Below are 19,490 nucleotides of genomic sequence, written 5' to 3'. Positions count from 1 at the left end.
CCAATCTTTCTCCCTCTCCCATTTCTGTGAGCTCATTCAGGAACCCTTCTTGCCCAAGAAAATGCCACCTCTACTGAGCCTCAGAAGGTGTGTCTGAGAAAGGCCAAAACAACCTCTGTGCTGACAGGCTCTTCCCCCGGCATCTGGGAAGAAGAAGGAGAATAGGAGACCATAGTTACAGCCACAGAGGATAGAAATTGCCCATTCCACCTTCTCACGTCCTGGGTTTCAGCCCAGCAAGGCTTCAGAGCTTGTGCTTTCCTCTGCTTCCCTGCTCGAGAACTGAGGAGCAAGTGCCTTCACACCGCCCTGGAGTTAAAAACTGGGGACCTTGGGCAAGTTATTTAACTTCTTCAAGTTTTCAGTTTCCTTGGCTAGAAAGAAAGGGATAATGAATTCACTTCATGAGGTTGCTGTGCATTAAATAAAACCTAGCACCCTCTACAGGCCCAGCTTCACAAGGTGCTGAGCCCCTGTCCATTCTGAAACCAAGTGGAAGCATGGCTGCTTTGGGACTTGCTGGGAGACCTGAAGGGCAGTCTGTGCGGAAGGCTGAAGTGGGCCATTTCCAGGGCAGCCTCACCCCCACCCCCACCTCCACCCCCACGCCCTGAGATTTGGGTGTCAGCTTCAGGCTAGTTTTGAAAGGCACAGCTGGCCTTCCACAGCCTGGGGCACCTTCTTCCAGTCTAGAGCCTTCTCTTCCCTTTCAGGCATTTGGGGCCTTTCCCCTTCCCTGTGAATCATCCTCATATTGAGCCTCAGACGGCAGCACAGATAACAAATAAAGTGACAGTGGTAGACAGAGTCAGTATTACTGAGGTTTCCTTTTGTTTCACGCTCCAGTATGGTCTGTTGTTCATTTAGTTGTCTTTTAAAATTATGGTATTTTGCTCAATGTGGGTTTTTGGCATTAATTTCAATTTTAAAAATATTGCATTAAAGTGTTTGATATTTACCTAGAGTACTGAGCCCCTTGGCACTCCATTAAATTTTGCCCCTAGGGGTAAATCTTCCCCTGTAGCCCTTTTTAGGAAGAGGAGTACTTGGAGGGCAGAGGACCCCTGCAGACGGTGCCCACTTCCCTAAACCTGCGACCTTGCCCCTTGACAGGGGGTGCGTTTCTCTGCCCCTACCAGAGACCAGGTGCCACCCCACCCGCTCTCACACCCCCATTTCCACTGAACTCAGGGATGACCAAAATCAGCTATTTTCAATTGGCATGCCCCCCAAAACTTTTAAAACATGCACTACCTGTCTATGTAGTCAAGGGCACGGACCCCTTTTTCCTTAGATTGTCAAATTTTAAAAATGAGAACAGCTAACACAATAGCTGTCCAGTGTGAAAATGCCCTGTTTGAACTGGGCATTTAAATACATAGGTCATATTATAGAGTTGCATCTGATCGGCCACATGGCATAATAAGTTCGCGTCTGCTTGGTTAATTCTTGGTACCAGAAATCCCTATATACAAGAATAGGCATCTGATTTTTCAAAATGTCACTTTGGAGAAAAAAGGGTAGGTAATTACTATTATTTGTTTAAATCAATCAAAATTATACCTACTTATTTTTTTTGTCAGATTGGCAAAGTATATATTGTTTGGTGTGCCACAGAATTTTAGTAATTAGTTTATATGTGCCATGAGATGAAAAAGGTTGAAAAACCGCTGCTCGAAATCCTGGAAATCCTTTCTGTTCTGTTTAATTCCATAGCTATTACCCAAGGGCAATGTACTAAGTGCCAGGCAGACACCTGGTTAGGCTGGGGGAGCAGGAGGAGGTGGGAGAAGGAGGAGAGGGACAAAGACCGGTGCGGTGAGAGGCACAGAGCTGGATGCAGCAACCTGGGTGGGGTGCCCTGCCCAGTCGGAGAGAGCAGGGGCCGGGAGGGCTCCAGGAGGCGACTCCAGTCGCCAGACTCTGTACTCTGAGGACTGAGCAGAACTCCTGGGGGGCGGGGGTGGGGTGGAGTTGGGGGGAGCGTCAGAAATCCCAGCCTCGTCTTACTTCCTCCCCGGGCCCCCGCCCGGCAGGCAGCCCGGGCCCTGGACTCGGGCCAGCGAGGCGGCACCCGCACCGGGTCTGGGGCGCTTCCTGCGCAGCGGCCGGGCTCGTCTTCCCAGGACAGGAGCGCGCGCGGAGGAGCGTGTTTCGCGGTGACAGCGCACCTGGACGGCGCGGGTGGCGACATGGAGGACGGCGTGCTCAAGGAAGGCTTCCTCGTCAAGAGGGTGAGGGCGCCGGAGCCTGTCGGGACTCCGGCCAGGGCGGCTCGTGGCGGGCGGGAGCCCGCTCACCTGAACGGGGTCTGCAGCCCCAGCCGGAAGGCGGATCGGCTGCCCGGGCCTCCGCGGGGCAGGGCTCGCGGACCTGGGAGAGCTGGTGGACAGAGGCTGGAGGTCGGCTTTCTATAGCGAAGGGGCTGAGGTATAGGGACAGTCCGGATCAGCTAGTGCAGGTGGCGTGCAGGTGGTGACTACAAAGTGGATATCTTCACCACAACAACTTACTAAAATATAGAGTATAGTATTTAAATAGGATGGATTAAAATACCGTAAGCGTGCCCTGTAGTTCATTGCGCCCGTCCAGGTAATGCTCACCTGTACGCTTCCCCCGTGCGCAGGGAGGAAGCCTGTGCTTCCTAAGTGCTTACTGTGCCCCAGTTGTGGACATTGCCTCCTTTAATCCTCCCAACACCCCTGCAGGTGGTCGTACCACGTGGCCTCCCCTTTCTCGAAAACAAAGCTCAAAAAGGCAAGGCAGCTTGCTCAGGGACTGGCTGCTAGCTGGGGAAGGAGCAGGATCAGACAACTCCGGTGGACCCCCAGTTTTCCTGCCCACCACTGGGTGGGTATTTGTTATTGCCCGGCCACAGATGAGGAAACTGAGGGCCAGAAAGATGAAATTGTTGGCCCAGAACCCCAGGGCCAGTGACAGCTAGGACTGGAGCCTCCACCACCAGTGCTGCCCCATCACCCCACATGGGTTTCCCACAGCCAGCAGGAGTGCAGACCAACAGGGCCACGCAGGGGCAAGGTGGGAATGGACCAAGAGGAGGTGCAAGAGGAAGTTTGATGTTTTAAAGTTCTTTCAGTGTTGATGGTCACGCTCAGCATTTATGCCAGCATGGTAGTGGAGCATAAAACCTGGGGAGGAGCCTTTAGGCCCTTTAGTTGAGTGTACAGCTTTGGGAGGATGATCTCCCATCGTCTCCTCTGGCAGCCGGATCAGCTCTGAAGTCTCAAGTGGCAGTCTGTAGGTAACGCAGCCACGGTATGTTACACCTTGTTTGAGATAGGAGGGCGGGTGTGCTGTTTGCTCAGAACTGTAAGCAGAGGACTGCTGGGAGGTAAATACCAGATCAAGGGTCAGACTGGATACAAGCAGGTACAAAATTCCACACCTGCTTCATGCCACTGTGATTAAAGTCATAGGCTGGTCCCTTATGGTTTTAGAGGCAGATGCCCCTCAAAGAGACCACCTATGGGGGAACTTCTGTGATCTCCTACTTTCCTGCAGCTTCTGAAGTTTGAGGGAAGGCATTGAGTTGGGCAGGGGCCCATTGAGTTGGGATGGGCCCTTGTGGGCCGTCCCCTGCTCCCAGGGGTTAATGTACATGATTCCCCACCATTGCCACCATGCAAAGTCAGGGGATGATGAAAAGCAAGGAAGGGCATGAGCCGTCTTCTGCGCAGGCTGCCAGTCCTGGGTGTCCAGCTTACAGAGTCCAGGGTGCAGAGAAGTGAGGGAAGTCAACAGGTCTGACCCAAACCCCCCACAACGGGGGCTTGGCCGAAATACGTACACAAAGCTCCTTGCAGCCAAACCCAGAGACAGGAGTTTGGAGCCTGACCCCGAGGGAGGCAGAAGCCACACCCTTTCCTGCAAGGTGAGGGATGTGGCCCCATGCCCCTGCATATGTGACCAATCTCCGCTTATTCTCTCCCACATATCCCCTTTTCTGGCAGCCCCTGTGTCCCCTGGAGAACTGTGGCCAGTGGCCTGTGGGATCCCATAGATCTAGGAGGATTTGCAGTTCATGGTGGGGGGCAGGGCTCAAGCTGGAAGCCCAGTGCACGGAAGAGTCATCATCAGTGAGGGTGAAGCAGGGGCAGGCAGGGGCATGAAGGATTTGGCTCCTAATCCTGCCCAGGCAAGAAAGAATTAGAGCTCCAGGCAAAACGCAGGGTGCTCACTAGTCCTGGCTTTAAAGAGGGAAGAAGGGTTAGGAAGCCAGGATCAGTGTGGGGAGGACTGCTTTTCCTTTCCGAAGAGCGGGACCCACTTCTGGCATGGCTGCCCCGCTCAAACCTTGAATAGCACCCTTTGAAAATGGCGTGGCGATGACTGGAAGTTTCCCTAGTGGGACTCCACCTCAAGGAAACCCCATCAAAGGTGTGTGAACAAAGTGTTATTTAGGTAGTGAAACACCGGAAACCACCTACATATCTCCCCAAATGGACAAATTATTGTGTAAATTATGGTTACGCTGATGTTAAAATGTTCATAGTATTATAACTTAAGGAATAGAAATATAAGAGAGAAAAAAGTACAGAAAAGAAAAGCCTGGAAGAAGTTCTGGGGGCTGGAAGTCTGAAGTCAAGAGGTTGGCTGAGCCACACTCCTCCTAAAACTCATAGGGGAGCTGCTTCCTTGTTCTTTTGCTCCTGGTCTTTGCAGGCTGTAGAGAAAACCCCCAATTTTTCCTTCATATATAGAGAAAAACCTAGTTCTTTCCTACTGTGTGTGTGTGTGCGCGTGTGTGTGTTTATCCCATGAGTCTCCTTTACTTTTGCACAAAACACTTCACTTCTGATACTTCTGGTCCCTGATTGTGTGGACATTTTTCCCCACACCAGGCAATTCTCTGCTCCACCAGCTGGGGGCCCTACAATTGAACTCAATTCTGACATGATATACCCAGAGACAGTGTCAGATTCCACAGGCTGAGGGCCCACAAGACTGCCATCCCCAACACACACAACCCTCAGCTGCTGGTGTGACCAAACAGCTCTAGATAGGAGGTTCCAATATCCCACTCCTTGGCTTTGATTAATTTGCTGCAGCGGCTCACAGAACACAAGGACACACTGACTTCTGTGTGCCCGTTGGCTGAAGGAAATGATAAAGGACACAGATGAACAGCCGGAGGGGGGCGATGCACAGGGCAGTGTATGCGGGGAGGGGCGTGGAGCTTCCAGGCCCCCGCGGAGCACACCGCTCGCTCTCCCAGTGTTTGCCAGCCCAGAAGCCCTCCGAACCCCGTACTTTCGGGATTTTATGGAGGCTTCATCCCATAGGCACGATTGATCATGAACTCCATTTTCAGCCCCTCCCCTTTCTTAAGAGAATAGGGCTGCAAGGCTGAAAATTCCAAACTTCTAATCATGGCTTGGACTTTCCAGACATCAGCCTCCACGCAGGAGCTCACCCAGAGGTGCCCCATTAGAAAAAGGACACTGCTGTCACCTGGGGCAGTCTGAAGGTGTCTGGAGTTCTGCGCCAGAAGCGGCAGACACCAGTATATGTATTTTCTATTATGTCACGCGGGCAATCCTCGGTGTTCCTTGGCCTGTAGATGCATCTCTGTCATCTCTGCCTCCATGGTCACAGGACCATCTCCGTGTGTGTCTCTCAGTGTGCAGATTTTCCTCTTGTAAGGACACCGGTCATAATGGTGTCACTGGGGCCACCCGAATCCAGTATGGCTTCATCTTAATCTGATTACATCTGCAAAGACCGTGTTTCCAAATAAGATCACGTTCAATGGTACCAGGCGTTAAGACTTCCATAATTTGGGGGGACAGAATTCAACCCATGGCAAGTAGCATATCTGCTTCTTTGGGATCATAGGGTCTTGGGCAAGACCTTTTTGAGACTCAGTTTCCTCATCATCACAGTCAGGGAGTAGCCTAGGCTTATTTAAAGGGCCCCTCCAGCTGCGACATTCTGTGCCTCTTAAGCCCAGCCCAGGGTTGCCATCCCAGCTGAGGGACTCTTTTCCTTCCCCCTAAAGAAGCTTTAGGGGCTCTAAGATGCAGATGGTGGGGCTGGCTGATGGCCCCAGGCAGGCACTTACAGACAGGGAGCCTGGAGAGGGAGGGAGCTGCCCAGGTAGAGGACCTTGTTCAGCTCACATCACTGTGTTTTTGGCCTCTGACCCCCTTTGCCTGGTGACTTAGAACCAGTCCCTTATGCCCTGTGAGCATGGTGTGACTTCTCTGTGGAGCAGAGGCGCTGCTGTTCCCTTCCCATCTTGTGGATTATCACAGTGGCCGCCCACTGAGCTGCCCGCTGCAGCGTGGCCTGCTTCATTCAGCTGCACTACCACAGCGAGGTCAGGCGATCTGTTTAACAGGAGAGCTACGCTTGGCATCCGTCTGCTTAAAAGCCTTTGAAGATTCCCCTCTGGCCCCAGTATAAAGATCAAACGCCACAACATAGAACCTGAAGCCGACAGGGCCCTCATCCCTTCACCCGTCCCTTCCTCACAGCCTCTGAACTCTATCCACATAGAACTGTTCAGAGTTTTCCAGAACTCGCAGCAGTTTTCTGGCCTCCCTGCCTAACCTGGCCAGCTCCACACAACCTTCCCGACTCAGCCCCAGTATCCACTCCTCAGGGAGCCTACCGGACCCTCCTCCACCCTCCTCCACTACCTCGAAATGAACTCTCCTCCATCTGAGCTCCTCCGTGGGGTCTGCATCACGCCCTGTATTAGTTATTTCTTGTTGTGTAACAATTACCCCACAGTTTAACGTCTTAAGACAACAAACGTTTAGTATCTCACACAGTTTCTAAGGGTCAGGTAACCAGGAACAGCTCGGCTGCAAGACTCTGGCTAAGGGACTCTCATGCAGCTGCAGCCAAAACGGTGCTGAGTGGCAGCGGCCTGTGGGCTGGACTGGCTGGAGGGCCCGTTTCCAAACTCACTGTCATGGGCGGTGGCTGGAGGCCACAGCGCCTCCTCTCTCCACTCTGCACAGGGGCTGCTACACTGTGGCAGCTAGCTTTTCTCCAGGGTAGGGTGGGCGGGTAGAGAGAGAATGAGAGAGAGACCCTAGGACTACAGCTATGGAGACTTTTATAACCCAATCTCAGAAGTGACAAACTCTCACTCTGCCACAGTCTCTTGATCCCACGGACCAGCCTCTGTACAGCGTGTGAACACCAGAAGGTGGGGACCATGGCGGGGGCCCCACCGATCACCTGTCCTGGAACCAGCACCCTGAGTGGGGTTGTCGCCTGTCTCCCCTGCCGTCTTGGGTCAGAATGCGTTGCTCATCTTTGCCTCCCTGCTGCCAGCACTGTGCTTGGTGCAGTAGAATTTAGTCACTGATTATTGAATGAATAGAGGAATGAATGCTTTCCCTGATCATCTTATCAGGAGTTTTGTTTATTTGAATTTAAACTTATTTCCCATTATAAAAATAATACACCCATATTATTTTTAAAAACTAGGAAAATACTCAAGGGTGTAAAATGAAAAGTAAGTTTCCATTTTACCTCCCCGCATCCGGTCTTAACACCCAGAGGTGATAACTACTAACATTTCTGGGATATCCTTCCAGAAATGTTCTATTATAACCAGTAGAGTTATTTCTGCGTATCATATATGAAGTAATGTAAGTAAAAGCGCTTCGCTCATGTCAGAGACCGCGGCTGCTCTGATTCCCAGGGACTGCCCAGTGGTCTCTCCCACCGCCCGTGAGGACTGTAGTCTCTCCTCCGCAGCCACACAGAATTGTCATGCATTAGCATATTTTGCATTGTTTTCCTTTATAAGTCACAATCCTGCAAGTGTTTCAATGTGTAGCACAGGTCCCTGTAAGTGGAATTATTGGGTCAAAGAATCTGAACATTGTTTTGAGGGTCACAAGCTGCTTCAGGTTTTCTACCTACGTAACAAATCCTTTCTCGCCAGCCTTTCTCCTCAGGCCTGTCTCCTTGGCCGGCAGCCAGGACTCTTTGCTGCTCATCACACCTGCCACTAGCAAGTTTGAGCAATAGGGGTTTCACAGAGAATGACAAAGATTGAGGAACTCAGGGATAGCTGGGAAGGCTAGAGAACCTGGCTGGGATGCTCCCCAGCCAGGGACACTGCAGCCAGACAGAGTACCCAACCGCACGTCTCTAGTGGAAACCACGGCTGACACTGTTTGGTGCTTGTGCCTGATACCCCTGGGCTGGTGTCAGGAATTTTTGGCAAGGACATTGTGGAGAAACAGGTTCTTCTGTTCTGTTTCCTACATGTGGTTGCTTCCAAACAGGCCTCCATGCAAGGGACTGGCAGCAACTTAGTCATCTACCTGTTCCCTTCGTGCCGGGGATTCTGGGAAATGTGGCATTTTGTGCAGGAAAGTACAATATCTCCTTATCGGCTTGTTCTGTTAGTTACACTTCTCTCCGTAACACCTCCAGCTTCCTTTCTCCTTTCCCTGTTGGTTTAATTTGCTAGGGCTGCTGTAACAAAATACCACAGACAGGATGGCTTGAACAAGAGAGATTTGTTTTCTCACAGTTCTGGAGGCTGGGGTCCAAGATCAAGGAGTCAGCAGGACTGGTTTCCGCTGAGGCCTCTCTCCCCTTCTTTCCCTGTCCTCACATGGTCTCTCCTCCGCGCAGGTTTGTCTCCCTGACCTCTCTCTGTGTGTCCAAATTTCCAGACTGGATAGGGTGCACCTCATGCCTTATTTTAACCTAATCACCTTTTAAAAGGCCTTATATACAAATAGAGTCACATTCTGAAGTGGTGGGGGTTAGGGTTTCAACATGTGAATATTGAGGGGGAAGATATAATTCAGCTCCTAACACTTGTGTTTTAAGGTTTAAGATTAGTGGCTCAGTGGATTGAGCCCCTGCCTGCAAACTGAAAGGTCACTGGTTCTATTCCCAGTCAGGGCACATGCCTGGGTTGTGGGCCAGGTCCCCAGTTGGGGGTGTGCCAGAGGCAACTGATCGCTGTGTCTCTCACACATTGATGTTTCTTTCCCTCTCTTTCTTCCTCCCTTCCCCTCTTTCTAAAAATAATTTTTTAAAAAGATTAAGATTATTTCACCCTCTTTCCTTCTCTACCCCACACCAGCACCCACAGCATCGGCTTAGCTTGCATTCTCCTCCCCACGCACCAGCCGCAATCTTGTGCGCCAGTGGTTTACTGCTCCCTCTGCCCCAGGGCCCTCAGCAGGCGGTCTCAGGGACAGGCAACGTGGATGGAGAACCCTGGAGAACCCCGGCTGCTGAGGAATCGGAGCCAAATCTTTTCTGTTTCTTTAAGCATGTCCGCCATGTCCAGGAAAGCTGTCCGCGGCCCCATCCCACGCGGATTCTGTGTCCTGGGCAGAGCGAGGAGAGCGAAAACGTGAAACCGCTGGGCTGCCTGAGCGCTCCCGTGAGCAGCCTGATCACGTGTAGCGTGGTGATCCTTAGACGTGGTGGTGAACTCTGGTCAGATCACCTTTGTTACGAGCTTGATTTAGTTGCCACAGTGAATTCTGTTCGGGTGCAGGCCAGTACTTACGAGGTCAGCTCCTTTGTACAACTTTGCTCCCTGACGGTGCGCGCAGAGCGTAGAACAGCCGCAGGGCCACCGATGTGGGGCCTGCAGGGGCCTTTGAAAGGAACATACGCTGGGTCAGGACATGAGGGGATCGGGGAAATGGTCTCTGGTCGAGATAAAATGCATCTCTCTTGGTTAGAACCTAGCCCGTATTGGGCTCTGCTCAGGAAATATACCAAGAAAGTTGCTTCCACGAGAGTGTTCTAAATCCATTCCTTTCTGATTCCTCAGCAGACATTCCCCCATCCTTTGCTCTGATCTAGGAACAGACTCTCTGCCTTCATGTAACTATCCTATCCATTGGCTCTGTGGCCCACCTGAGATCCCCCCAAACTACCTGGCCTATTAGGCTCGCTGTGCCACACCTGGTAAGACCGATAGCATCCTCAGCACTGGCAGACTGTGTGTGGCTTTGACTTTACAAATTGCCCCCATCCTGTGACTAGTAATAGTCTTCTAGGATCATATCCTAAGGGAAAAAATGAGAGCTGAAGATCGACATTTATGTGCAAGGATATTCATTGCAGAATTATTTGTAATAACTGAAAAAAAAGGAAACAACCTCAGACAAACACAGGAGATGGACAAGCAAATAATGCCTCTACTTAGTGGTCATTTAAAAGTATGTTTTAAAGAAATATGATGGTGTGAGACAACGCTCAGCAAAGCTCAACAAAACAAAAACTAGAAAGTAAAAGTATATGTAATGTGGTCCTGATTAAAAAAAACCCCTGGAAAATAAATGCTAAAAGGAAAAAAGACTGGAAGGAAAAACAGAATGTTAGCAATGGCTGTGTCCTGGAAATAGGAGTTTTTCTTCTGTATACTTTGCAGTGTCTTTCAAGGTTTGTAACTAGAAAAAGGACTAAGTGGGAATGAGAAGGTCCAAGATCTTTGCTGCGTACTCCAGGGAGATTACGAACCAATCCAGACAAAGGGAGTGCTTTCTTCATGAAAATGAAAATAAAACGTATCGTGCTGAACTGGGTCCTTTGGCCATTAAAGACATTACTGGGGCAATTGGTACATCTTGCACTGGGTTTATGGAATAGCTGAGAACAACATATTAGTGTAAGTTGCCTGATGTTAATGGTTGTATTGTGGTTTTGTCGGAAACATACTTTTTTTTTGGTAGGAGATACATAATAAAATATTCAGAAGTGATGGAACATCATGTTAAAAATTTAAATTGTTCTGTAAAAAAAGTCCTTCATCTTTCTTCTGAACTGAAATTATTTCAAAATAAAAAAATTAAATTAAACTAAAAAAAGATAGTAAATTAAATTAAAACTAAAAAGACTCTCCAACAAGGGCGCCATCCCCCTTGTTGGAGAGTCGCTTTCACGACCAGACTGGCCACCTGTCCCATGGGGCGCCTCTCCCTGAACGTGGCGTCATCCCCTTGGCTGTCTCACCGCAGGGCTCTGCTGTCTGTCCGCAGGGTCACATTGTCCACAACTGGAAGGTGCGATGGTTCGTCCTTCGGCAGAACACGCTGCTGTACTACAAGCTCGAGGGGGGTCGGAAGGTGACCCCTCCCAAGGGCCAGATCCTTCTGGATGGCTGCACCATCACCTGCCCCTGCCTAGAGTACGAAAACCGACCTGTAAGTGAAGGCCCCGGCTTCCCAGCTCCTTCCTGCCCCAGGCCCTTGCACCTATGGCCCCTCTGGTGAAGGTAGTGTGGGTAATGAGAAGAGCTGAGTTATCATTGAAAAACCTAGTTCAAATCCTGGCTGCACCGCGTACTGGCTATGTGACTTTGGGCAAGTAATGAACCTCTCTGGGCTTTAGCTCCTCATCTATAAAATGGGATGAAAAATAAGCCCTGACTATCTCCTGTGACTGTGATGAGGATCTTGAAGGAAACATCCTGTCAAAACACTGCAGGCTAGGAGGCACTAAATGTGAGTAGTTACTGCTATCTTGGGGTTCAGTATGATCATTCTTGTCCCCAAGGGGTGCATGTTCCAAAAGTCAGGGGCAGCTTCCACCCTATCATCGGAAAAGTATCTGCCTCAGCCATTTGCCCGAGGCCCAGTATGTGCCAAGAAATTTGCTAGGCTTGAAGGAGTCAAGGAAGGTGAGATCATTTCTTGAGTTAATAATCTTATTATGAAAGCACGTGGTTAACTGAAAAACACTCAGCGTTTCAAATGTCATTTTAAACGTTATTAGCCGTAGAGAACACTGCACTCCAGAGAGGAGGAAGATGTCTGGGTCAGGAATGGCTTTGCGAGGAATAGAGATCTGGGCAAAGATCTAAAAGAGGGAAGAGGCAGGCATTCCAGCCAGGGGGAAGGTCTTGAGCAAAAGTAGGGGGAGAGGGAAGGATGGATTTGGAGATGCCGATGGCCAGTGTAGCCGGAGCAAAGTGTTCACTGAGGGAGCAGTGCAAGACAGCTGGGGCCGGGTGGCGGGACTGGAGAGCCACTGAAGGTTTTGAATGAGAGAAGGGACTGATGAAAACTCTGAGGAACGAAGCCCAGTTCCCAATAAGGTTGCTGGATGTCTCTTCCTGCAGTTCCTCATTAAGCTGAAGACGAGAACGTCCACAGAATACTTCCTGGAGGCCTGTTCTCGGGAAGACAGGGACGCCTGGGCCTTTGAGATCACAGGGGCTATTCACGCTGGGCAGCCAGGGAAGGTGCAGCAACTCCACATGCAGAGAAACTCCTTCAAGCTGCCCCCGCACATCAGCCTGCAGTGAGTGCCGGGCCCCCGCCCCCTCTCCACCACCACCCCCTCCCTCTGCCTGGCTTTGCTGCAGCCTCTCCTGTCTGTGTGCGCGGTGGGCAGGGGGCTCCGTTCTTGCTGCCCAGGCCTGACTGGTGCCACCACTATGCACCAGTGCCTTTCGCTGTCACTGTCCCTTTGTGTTGTTTTCTCTGCCTGGGAATGGCCCTGCCTACCACCCTGCTCCTATTTCAGCCCATCTCAGTGTCTCGAGAGCCTCCCTGCAATTTCAGCCAGGGTGCGCAGGGCCACACACAGCTCCCCAGGAATCTTGTTTGCAGCCTGGTGGCAAGGCTGATGTGTCCCGGGAGCAGTTGCGTTCTTGCTCTGTGGTGTTCCTCATTTATTCATTCACTAACTATCGTGAAATAGTTGAGTGCCTACTGCATGCCATACACAGTGCCAGAGTCTCAGGTGATCAAATGGGGCTTTCCAGCCCAAGTACAGAAGTAGAAAATGAAAAAAAGACCTTCCATTGGTGGTAGGAATCATCCCACGGAACAGAAGGAAAGCAGGTCAGGGGGGAGGTGATACTACAAAATGGGGGTGTATGAAAGGAATTCCCAAGGTGGAAACTGTTACAACAGCCCATTTGCAGGAAACACCCCTAATCTCCCAAGCAGCAGAAGTGTTATACCTGTCAAAGACGCAGTGTGGGTCCATTCCCAGGCTCGCCAAAACCTTCCTTCCATACCAGGTCCTGTAACCTTGACCTGTATCCCCAGCCACAGTGAGTACAGGGGGGAGCACAGCAGATAAGCGTGGGTTCAAGTGACGGATGATTTTGAGGAGTAGTTGGTGGAGTTTGGACTCTACGTTGTAGATCATAGAGAACCACTGTCCATTCTTTTGTTTTTAAATTAGAAGTCAGAGCTCTTAGTTTTACTACAGAAGCAATACCTGTGTAGCATAGAAATATTCGAACATTTCCATGAGCAAGAAGAAAAGAAATGATCTAAAATCCTACCTCTCAAACCCTGACCCATCTCTCTTTGTGATGTGTATGGCACTGTTTGCCACTTGCTTAGCACCCTTAGCAACGACCCTGGGACCCTTTCTCGTATCTGTCAGCGTGACGAGGGTCCCCTCTCCTTTGCCTTCCTTCCCCATAGTCGCATCGTGGACAGGATGCATGACGGCAACAGTGGAATCCGGCCAAGCCCCAACATGGAGCAGGGGAGCACCTACAAAAAGACCTTCATAGGTGAGCCTTCCCTCTCAGGGCCAGGCCGGGCAGTGAACCCTGGGGCATGGGGGTCTGGGACTTTGCTGTGCTTGACCAGCTTGTGTTGAGGCCAGAGCTGTGAGCGTGGCCACAGCTCTGCATGGCAGATGTGGCCTTTGGGCTGCTCTTGTGTAGAGCCCCATGGCTGCCCAGGAGGACAAAGTCAATGATATTCACAGCCAGGCATCCTGGAGGAAGCTGGCCCGTATCCTGTTATCTGACTGGCGCTGCCCTTGCCCTGACGCAGGCTCCTCCCTGGTGGACTGGCTCATCTCCAACAACTTTGCCGCCAACCGCCTGGAGGCCGTGACCCTGGCCTCCGTGCTCATGGAGGAGAACTTCCTTAGGCCAGTGGGCGCTCGAAGTATGGGAGCCATTCGGTCTGGGGATCTGGCCGAGCAGTTCCTGGACGACTCCACGGCCCTGTACACGTTTGTAAGTTATGGAACGTATTCTTCTTGCCACCAGGGGAGAGGGAAGGAAGGGGTCACAGAGTGGAGGCCACAGTGGGTGGGTGAGAAGCTCTGGGTGGGGGTACGGATTCACTCCCAGGTGGAGTGGGTTTCTCTATGCAGGAATTTCCGTTTTCCCTGTGGGAGCACCATAGCCTGCAACTGGGGCATTTTGTGACAGAGTCCTAGCTCTGTTCTTCCCACTAGGCTGAGAGCTTCAAGGAGAGGACAAGTCCTAAGGAAGAAATGAGTCTCAGCACCATGGAGTTAAGTGGCACGGTGATAAAGCAAGGCTATCTGGCCAAGCAGGTATGGCTGCCTCTGAGCAGGGAGGAGATGGACGTTTCTCAGACTCAGGGGAGGCAGGAGGTCCTCCAAGGCCTGGGAAGGACTGAGACTGCTGGAGGGCACTATCAGCAGAATCAGCTAAAGCAGGAGCCTAGCAGCCACCCGCCTGAGGCCATGACAGCCATGGCCCCATGCATGTGACCCCTACATATACACATGCATGCACCCACACAGTCCCAGACACCGGGGTATTCAGGGAAGAGGGAGAAAACAATGCCTGCGTCACTGCCCAGCTCACACATTTGGCTGGAAGGGCATTGTCTCTGGGTTGGTGTGTTGCATTTGCTGCCTTCTGCTCCCTGAGGCTCCCTGGGGTCTCTGCCTTCTTTTGTGGGACTCTGCACGCCCCCTTGATATACTTTCTGAACAAAACGTATTTTCTCCACCTACTTCAGTAGGTTGAAGGTGACATTTCACAGGCTAATCTCTGTGTTAGAAGCTGACCTTGGCCACTACTCCTAGCCATGGTTGGGAGGGCAGCCCTGTTCAACAGGAGACCACCTTGTCACAGTCACACCTGCGGCGTTCCTACCTGTGCCCGACAAAGAGGCTATTCTTACACCTTTGGACTTTAATACCCGATTGATCATTTCTTACATTTTCTGATGCGGAATGTTAAAGCGGTTCTTCCTGTGTACGTGTGCACTTACATACATGCAGCTGTAGGTTTGTTTTGGGACTCAGTTCACACTTAAGTTGGTGATCTTGGGTTCAAATTTTCTCGAGAGCTCTCAGTGCAGTTGACCTTGGTGCCCCCAACTTCCTTATGCCCTGGGCGATGTCCTGGCAGTGCTCCCCTTTTCCTTCAGTGATGAGCCTCTTTGGCGTTGTCAACTCAACTAAATGTGGCAGCGCTTTTGCTCAGTGTCACTGAGCAGGGAAGTCCATGACACGTCACTGCAATCCTCGAGTCTCTGGCGGGCTCTGAAAGTAGTTCCACTGGAGCCAACTGGCTTGGAGGTTTGGCATTCGATACAAGGACGTGGGAGGAAGGGACTCAGAGCCGTTCCCAGTGAGCCCTGCACCCTTTCTTTACCTCAGGGCCACAAGAGGAAGAACTGGAAGGTGCGGCGCTTTGTTCTGAGGAGGGACCCAGCTTTCCTGCATTACTATGACCCTTCCAAAGTGAGTACCGCAGGCTCACATGGTACCCGTGTGAGACTTCCAGATACTTCTCTCCCAAGCCTGGTAGGTGGCTGGCTCGACTTTCTCTCAGCATCCCTACTGCAACTGCTTTTCCTTCCCCAATCCAAGCTTCTCTTATAAAAAGTATAATCACTCTTCTCTTTCATGTCTGCCTGCGCAGGGGGTCTTTACTATTTTGTGAGGAAAAGCATCTTTTAGTTTCTCCAAAGCTTGCTGTGTGGCTGGGGAGGGTGAGGTGGGTCGGTAGACTCAAACCTGGTGCTTCCTGGCCTTTCACCCCTTTCCATCCACAGATTCCATGAATTCTGTCCTCTCAGACTCTTGCCCCCACCAATGTTTTGTAAATTTCCTTTTACTGTATAATTTTAAGCCATAATTTACTAATTTTCTTTTTTTCTGATTGAAGGATTGGTATTCTGAGTTTCAGATAATAAGTATTACTGCATGCTGAGTTGATCCAATTCCAATCCAAAGAAAGGAAAAATGGCCTTTTAGTTGGCCTGTCCAACCTTGTCATTGGTAGATGTATGACTTCCACTCATGTTTTGAAAGAGTGAGGACTGCGCGGTTCCTTCCTCCCGGAGCTTTGGTCAGGGACTGGGGCCCTAAGCCCAGAATGTGAAGGAGCCTGAAGGAGGTCCTGGGACCCTTCCAGATGCAGTGAGAGCCAAGGGCCCAGGGAGGGCTGAGGCACTGCAGCCGCTGGTGGGAAACGAGGAAGCCCAAACTTCCTCACTGGTGCTTTTGACTTGACCATGTTATGTCCAAGTTCAGCCTCATCTGTTTTAAATGACTCTCACTGGCTTCTCTGGCTAGCATGACTGAGGGTGGTAATAGGGAGAGTGCACCTCTTCCCTTCTGTCTGTTCACATAATTCCGAATCAGGTCTCCTTTCCTCTGCAGGAAGAGAACCGGCCGGTGGGCGGGTTTTCTCTTCGTGGTTCACTCGTGTCTGCTCTGGAGGATAACGGCGTTCCCACTGGTAAGATGCAACTTCGGTCCCGGCCTTCTCAGGGGCCTCCCTCCTGCGCTCTCAATAATACTCTGCCGATGAAGGATTGAGCTCTGGGAGTTGAGTAGGGCTTTCTCAATGAGACGATGAATGTGTGAGTTTTGAAGCCAGTTTCAGAATTAAAGGGCATGTATTCTTAGTGTTTCAACACTTCAACTATATAATCCTTGTCTTTTATATTCTTTCCCTTCAGTTTCTTTGTTTACTTGCCCATAAGCTTCCACCTAATAAGAATAATATTAGGTACACAGTGTTTAAGGGTTAGCAACACATTTTAATATCTATTATTACACTAATTTCACAATAGCCAGCTAAGGTAAGAAGAAAGTATTATTCCCTTTTTAATGGATGTGGAAATTGAGGTTCAAAGGAGTTAAAAGTTAAATCCCAAGTCTGTGCCTGCTTTTTCCATAAACATTGAAGGATCTTTGATGTGAACGAAAGTGTAGATCTAAGGTTAGCATAGGGTACGGGCCAAGAGAGCTTCCAAGGATGTTCAGATATTCCACTGGCAGGCCTTAGGACACAGGCGAGGGAGAGGGGACGGAAGGGAGGAGAAGAGCAAAGCATGCATCTGGTGGGATTCCTTAACCATATACATTAATATTTAATAAGTACTTTGTTTTCTTTCATGTCTCACTTGATTGTCAGCTGGTTCCAGCAGAAAGCAGACATGGATATTCACTCACTGATTTTTTTTTTCCTGCCTAGGTGTTAAAGGGAATGTCCAGGGAAATCTCTTCAAAATCATTACTAAAGATGACATACACTATTACATCCAGGCCAGCAGCAAGGCTGAGCGAGTTGAGTGGATTCAAGCTATCAAAAAGCTGACGTGACAAGGACCCTTGGGAACAAAACCAGGATTCCTCCCACTACCAGACGGGGTTTCCTGGAAAATGAGTGTGTTAAGACTTCATTTTGCGCTGTTTTAGAGTGACACTGGTGAAGAGTTCCTTAGATTACAGTCAGTAACGGTGCTATTTCCGTCCCCACCTTCATGTTAACAGCCGGGAAACGCTAGCACAGCCATTAGGAGCCATCATCTTGACTTTTGCCCATTATCACAGTCAGCCATTCTTTGGCCACCAAGTAGTTTTTCCTGATAACACTAGCCGGCCATGTTATACTACTAAATAAAATGCTAGTCTCACGGTGGCTCTCTCTGAAATGCTGTTAGCAACTCTTAACCCCTTCTTTCAGTTAATAAAAATTGACATTTGTTTTTGACTATTAGAATTCCCTTACAAAGTTTCATAGTTTTCAAAGTTTATTCATGCTTGAGGATATGTGAATTAAGGCGATTATGAAGACATCTCAAGTAATCTCTGTGGTTAAGTTTTGCTTCATCTTAAAGTAGGGAAGGTGGCAAAATTTTACTGAACATTTAAAGAATATTTTCTTTTGAAAGATAAGCTTGTATAAGGATTATACATCACAGAAAGGTCATGGACTCAGCTGAAGAGATTGAGACACATACCAAAAGGAAAAGAAAGGTGAAATTATAGCTTTACTATGGAAAATAGCATTTAGAAAGACGCAGAGCGGGAGCTCTCTGAAGGATAAATATGTAAATGGGAGAGTTAAATCAAGGCACGATATTTGGGTTTTCAAGTGGACCTTGAGACAAATAGGTACCAAGAGGCTTCACCAGTTGGGAGGTTAATCTGAAGTAGTGAAAAGTCTGCATCATACAATACTTTTAAAAACATTTTTATTGCATTCAAGTGTATACAGTGACCTGGCACAAGCTACCGTCAGCGTTCTTGCAAAGTACAAGTGCGTGAATGTCCTTTAATGACTGGTATGATGCGTAACTTACACTTAAGGGGAGTAGATATTCCGAAGTGTTTTAAGTAAAAATTTGTCCTCTTCCATAGTTTGAACTGTCTTCCCTTAATCCCATCTAAAATACCTGACCTGAATGAGCAGAAATTCCAAGCTAATGAGGTTTTAACTCATTCCTTACATTGTAAAAGACTGCCTTTTAACCCCCCAATTTTCCATTTGGCATTTTACCAAGGTCTAATGTCCCCGGAATTAGTTTATTGCTTTTTGAATATCAACAGGTGTTTACCTGAATTCAACTGCATTTGGCTTGATGGCTTCCGGACCCTAAATTGGCACAACTGCACCACACTGTAGAGGACATAGCAGAACCCTCAAGCACTGAAAAGTAGATGACCATCACCTTGAGGCAAATCAGGGAACAACTCTTGTCAAGGTACTAGCATTTCAATTTTTAAAAATCCTGATCCAACTTAATTCAATGGTTTGATGTAAAAGCAGCTAAACCGAGAATGTCTCAAAGTATGGCAGCTGAGTCGTAACTGTACTGCTTAGCATAACGTAGTGCTTCGCGGGTCTGTAGATTCCCAGTTTGACCATTATCCGAAGTATCGGTTTGTCTTGTTTTGCTGTAAAATACCAAAAATGGCTTGTTCTTATTTTTTTGTCAGCCATTTTCAATTAATTTCAGTTAATTATGCATAAGACCCAAACTATTGCTAATGTTCCGTTTTGAGTTGATAACCACCTGACCTCAAAGGCAGAGTAAGTAGATGAACTTGTTGATTTTTAACGAAGAGGTTTTTGGAGGAGATCCAAGATTGGGATAAACTGGTCAATTGTGTTGGTCAGTCTGTTCCTCAGGTTATCGAAGCTGGGTGTGTAGCTTGTCCTCATGTTTGAAAGTGATACTTTTAGGTCAGTAGGGTATATGTATTCCTTAAGTTTAGTTAACTCTTTCTTTATATTTCTTTATACTGATCTTTTCTCTGGCAAGGGCCATGAATTTGCAACCATTACAGAACTGACCAAAAGGCCTGCATGGGATAAATTCACTCACCATGAAGGCCACCGGTATAGTTATGGCTTTTCAAGTACAAAAATATTCAGTAAACAAAAATTCAATTCCCCTGTCTATAGCAAACATGTAAGGAGCACCCCTTATATTTTGATGACATATTAATGCTGTGAGCTCTATGGATGTATTTTTTTGCCTCCTCAA

At 49.2% G+C, this 19,490-nt stretch overlaps 1 protein-coding gene across 2 annotated transcripts; it reads left to right on the top strand.

Annotated features, from left to right (window-relative positions):
• Window positions 1–1,962: 1,962 nt before the first annotated feature.
• PLEK2 (pleckstrin 2) lies at window positions 1,963–18,683 on the top strand. 2 transcript variants are annotated; one of them, XR_006656545.3, is made up of 10 exons: window positions 2,071–2,234; window positions 11,004–11,168; window positions 12,086–12,267; window positions 13,410–13,501; window positions 13,770–13,957; window positions 14,182–14,283; window positions 15,364–15,447; window positions 16,372–16,450; window positions 17,192–17,383; window positions 18,550–18,683. XR_006656545.3 is itself a non-coding variant. In XM_024567627.4 (9 exons), exons 1-9 carry the CDS (start codon window positions 2,193–2,195, stop codon window positions 17,317–17,319), a joined length of 1,062 nt encoding a protein of 353 aa, XP_024423395.1. In that variant the 5' UTR covers window positions 1,963–2,192; the 3' UTR covers window positions 17,320–17,703. The 2 variants fall into 2 exon arrangements, 1 of the variants encoding a protein (XP_024423395.1); XM_024567627.4 differs by lacking the exon at window positions 18,550–18,683 and having other exon boundaries at window positions 1,963–2,234; window positions 17,192–17,703.
• The last annotated feature ends 807 nt before the right edge of the window (window positions 18,684–19,490 follow it).

The sequence above is a fragment of the Desmodus rotundus genome, chromosome 7 (assembly GCF_022682495.2).
Source record: "Desmodus rotundus isolate HL8 chromosome 7, HLdesRot8A.1, whole genome shotgun sequence".
Lineage (NCBI taxonomy): Eukaryota > Metazoa > Chordata > Mammalia > Chiroptera > Phyllostomidae > Desmodus > Desmodus rotundus.
This window is presented reverse-complemented; position numbering and strand designations above follow the sequence as displayed.

Coding starts and splice junctions, on each gene's coding strand:
- PLEK2 (XM_024567627.4), top strand. CDS start 2,193: ATGGAGGACGGCGTGCTCAAGGAAGGCTTCCTCGTCAAGAGG. Junction 14,284..15,363: donor AAGGCTATCTGGCCAAGCAG/GTATGGCTGCCT, acceptor TCTTTACCTCAG/GGCCACAAGAGGAAGAACTG. Junction 16,451..17,191: donor GGATAACGGCGTTCCCACTG/GTAAGATGCAAC, acceptor TTTCCTGCCTAG/GTGTTAAAGGGAATGTCCAG.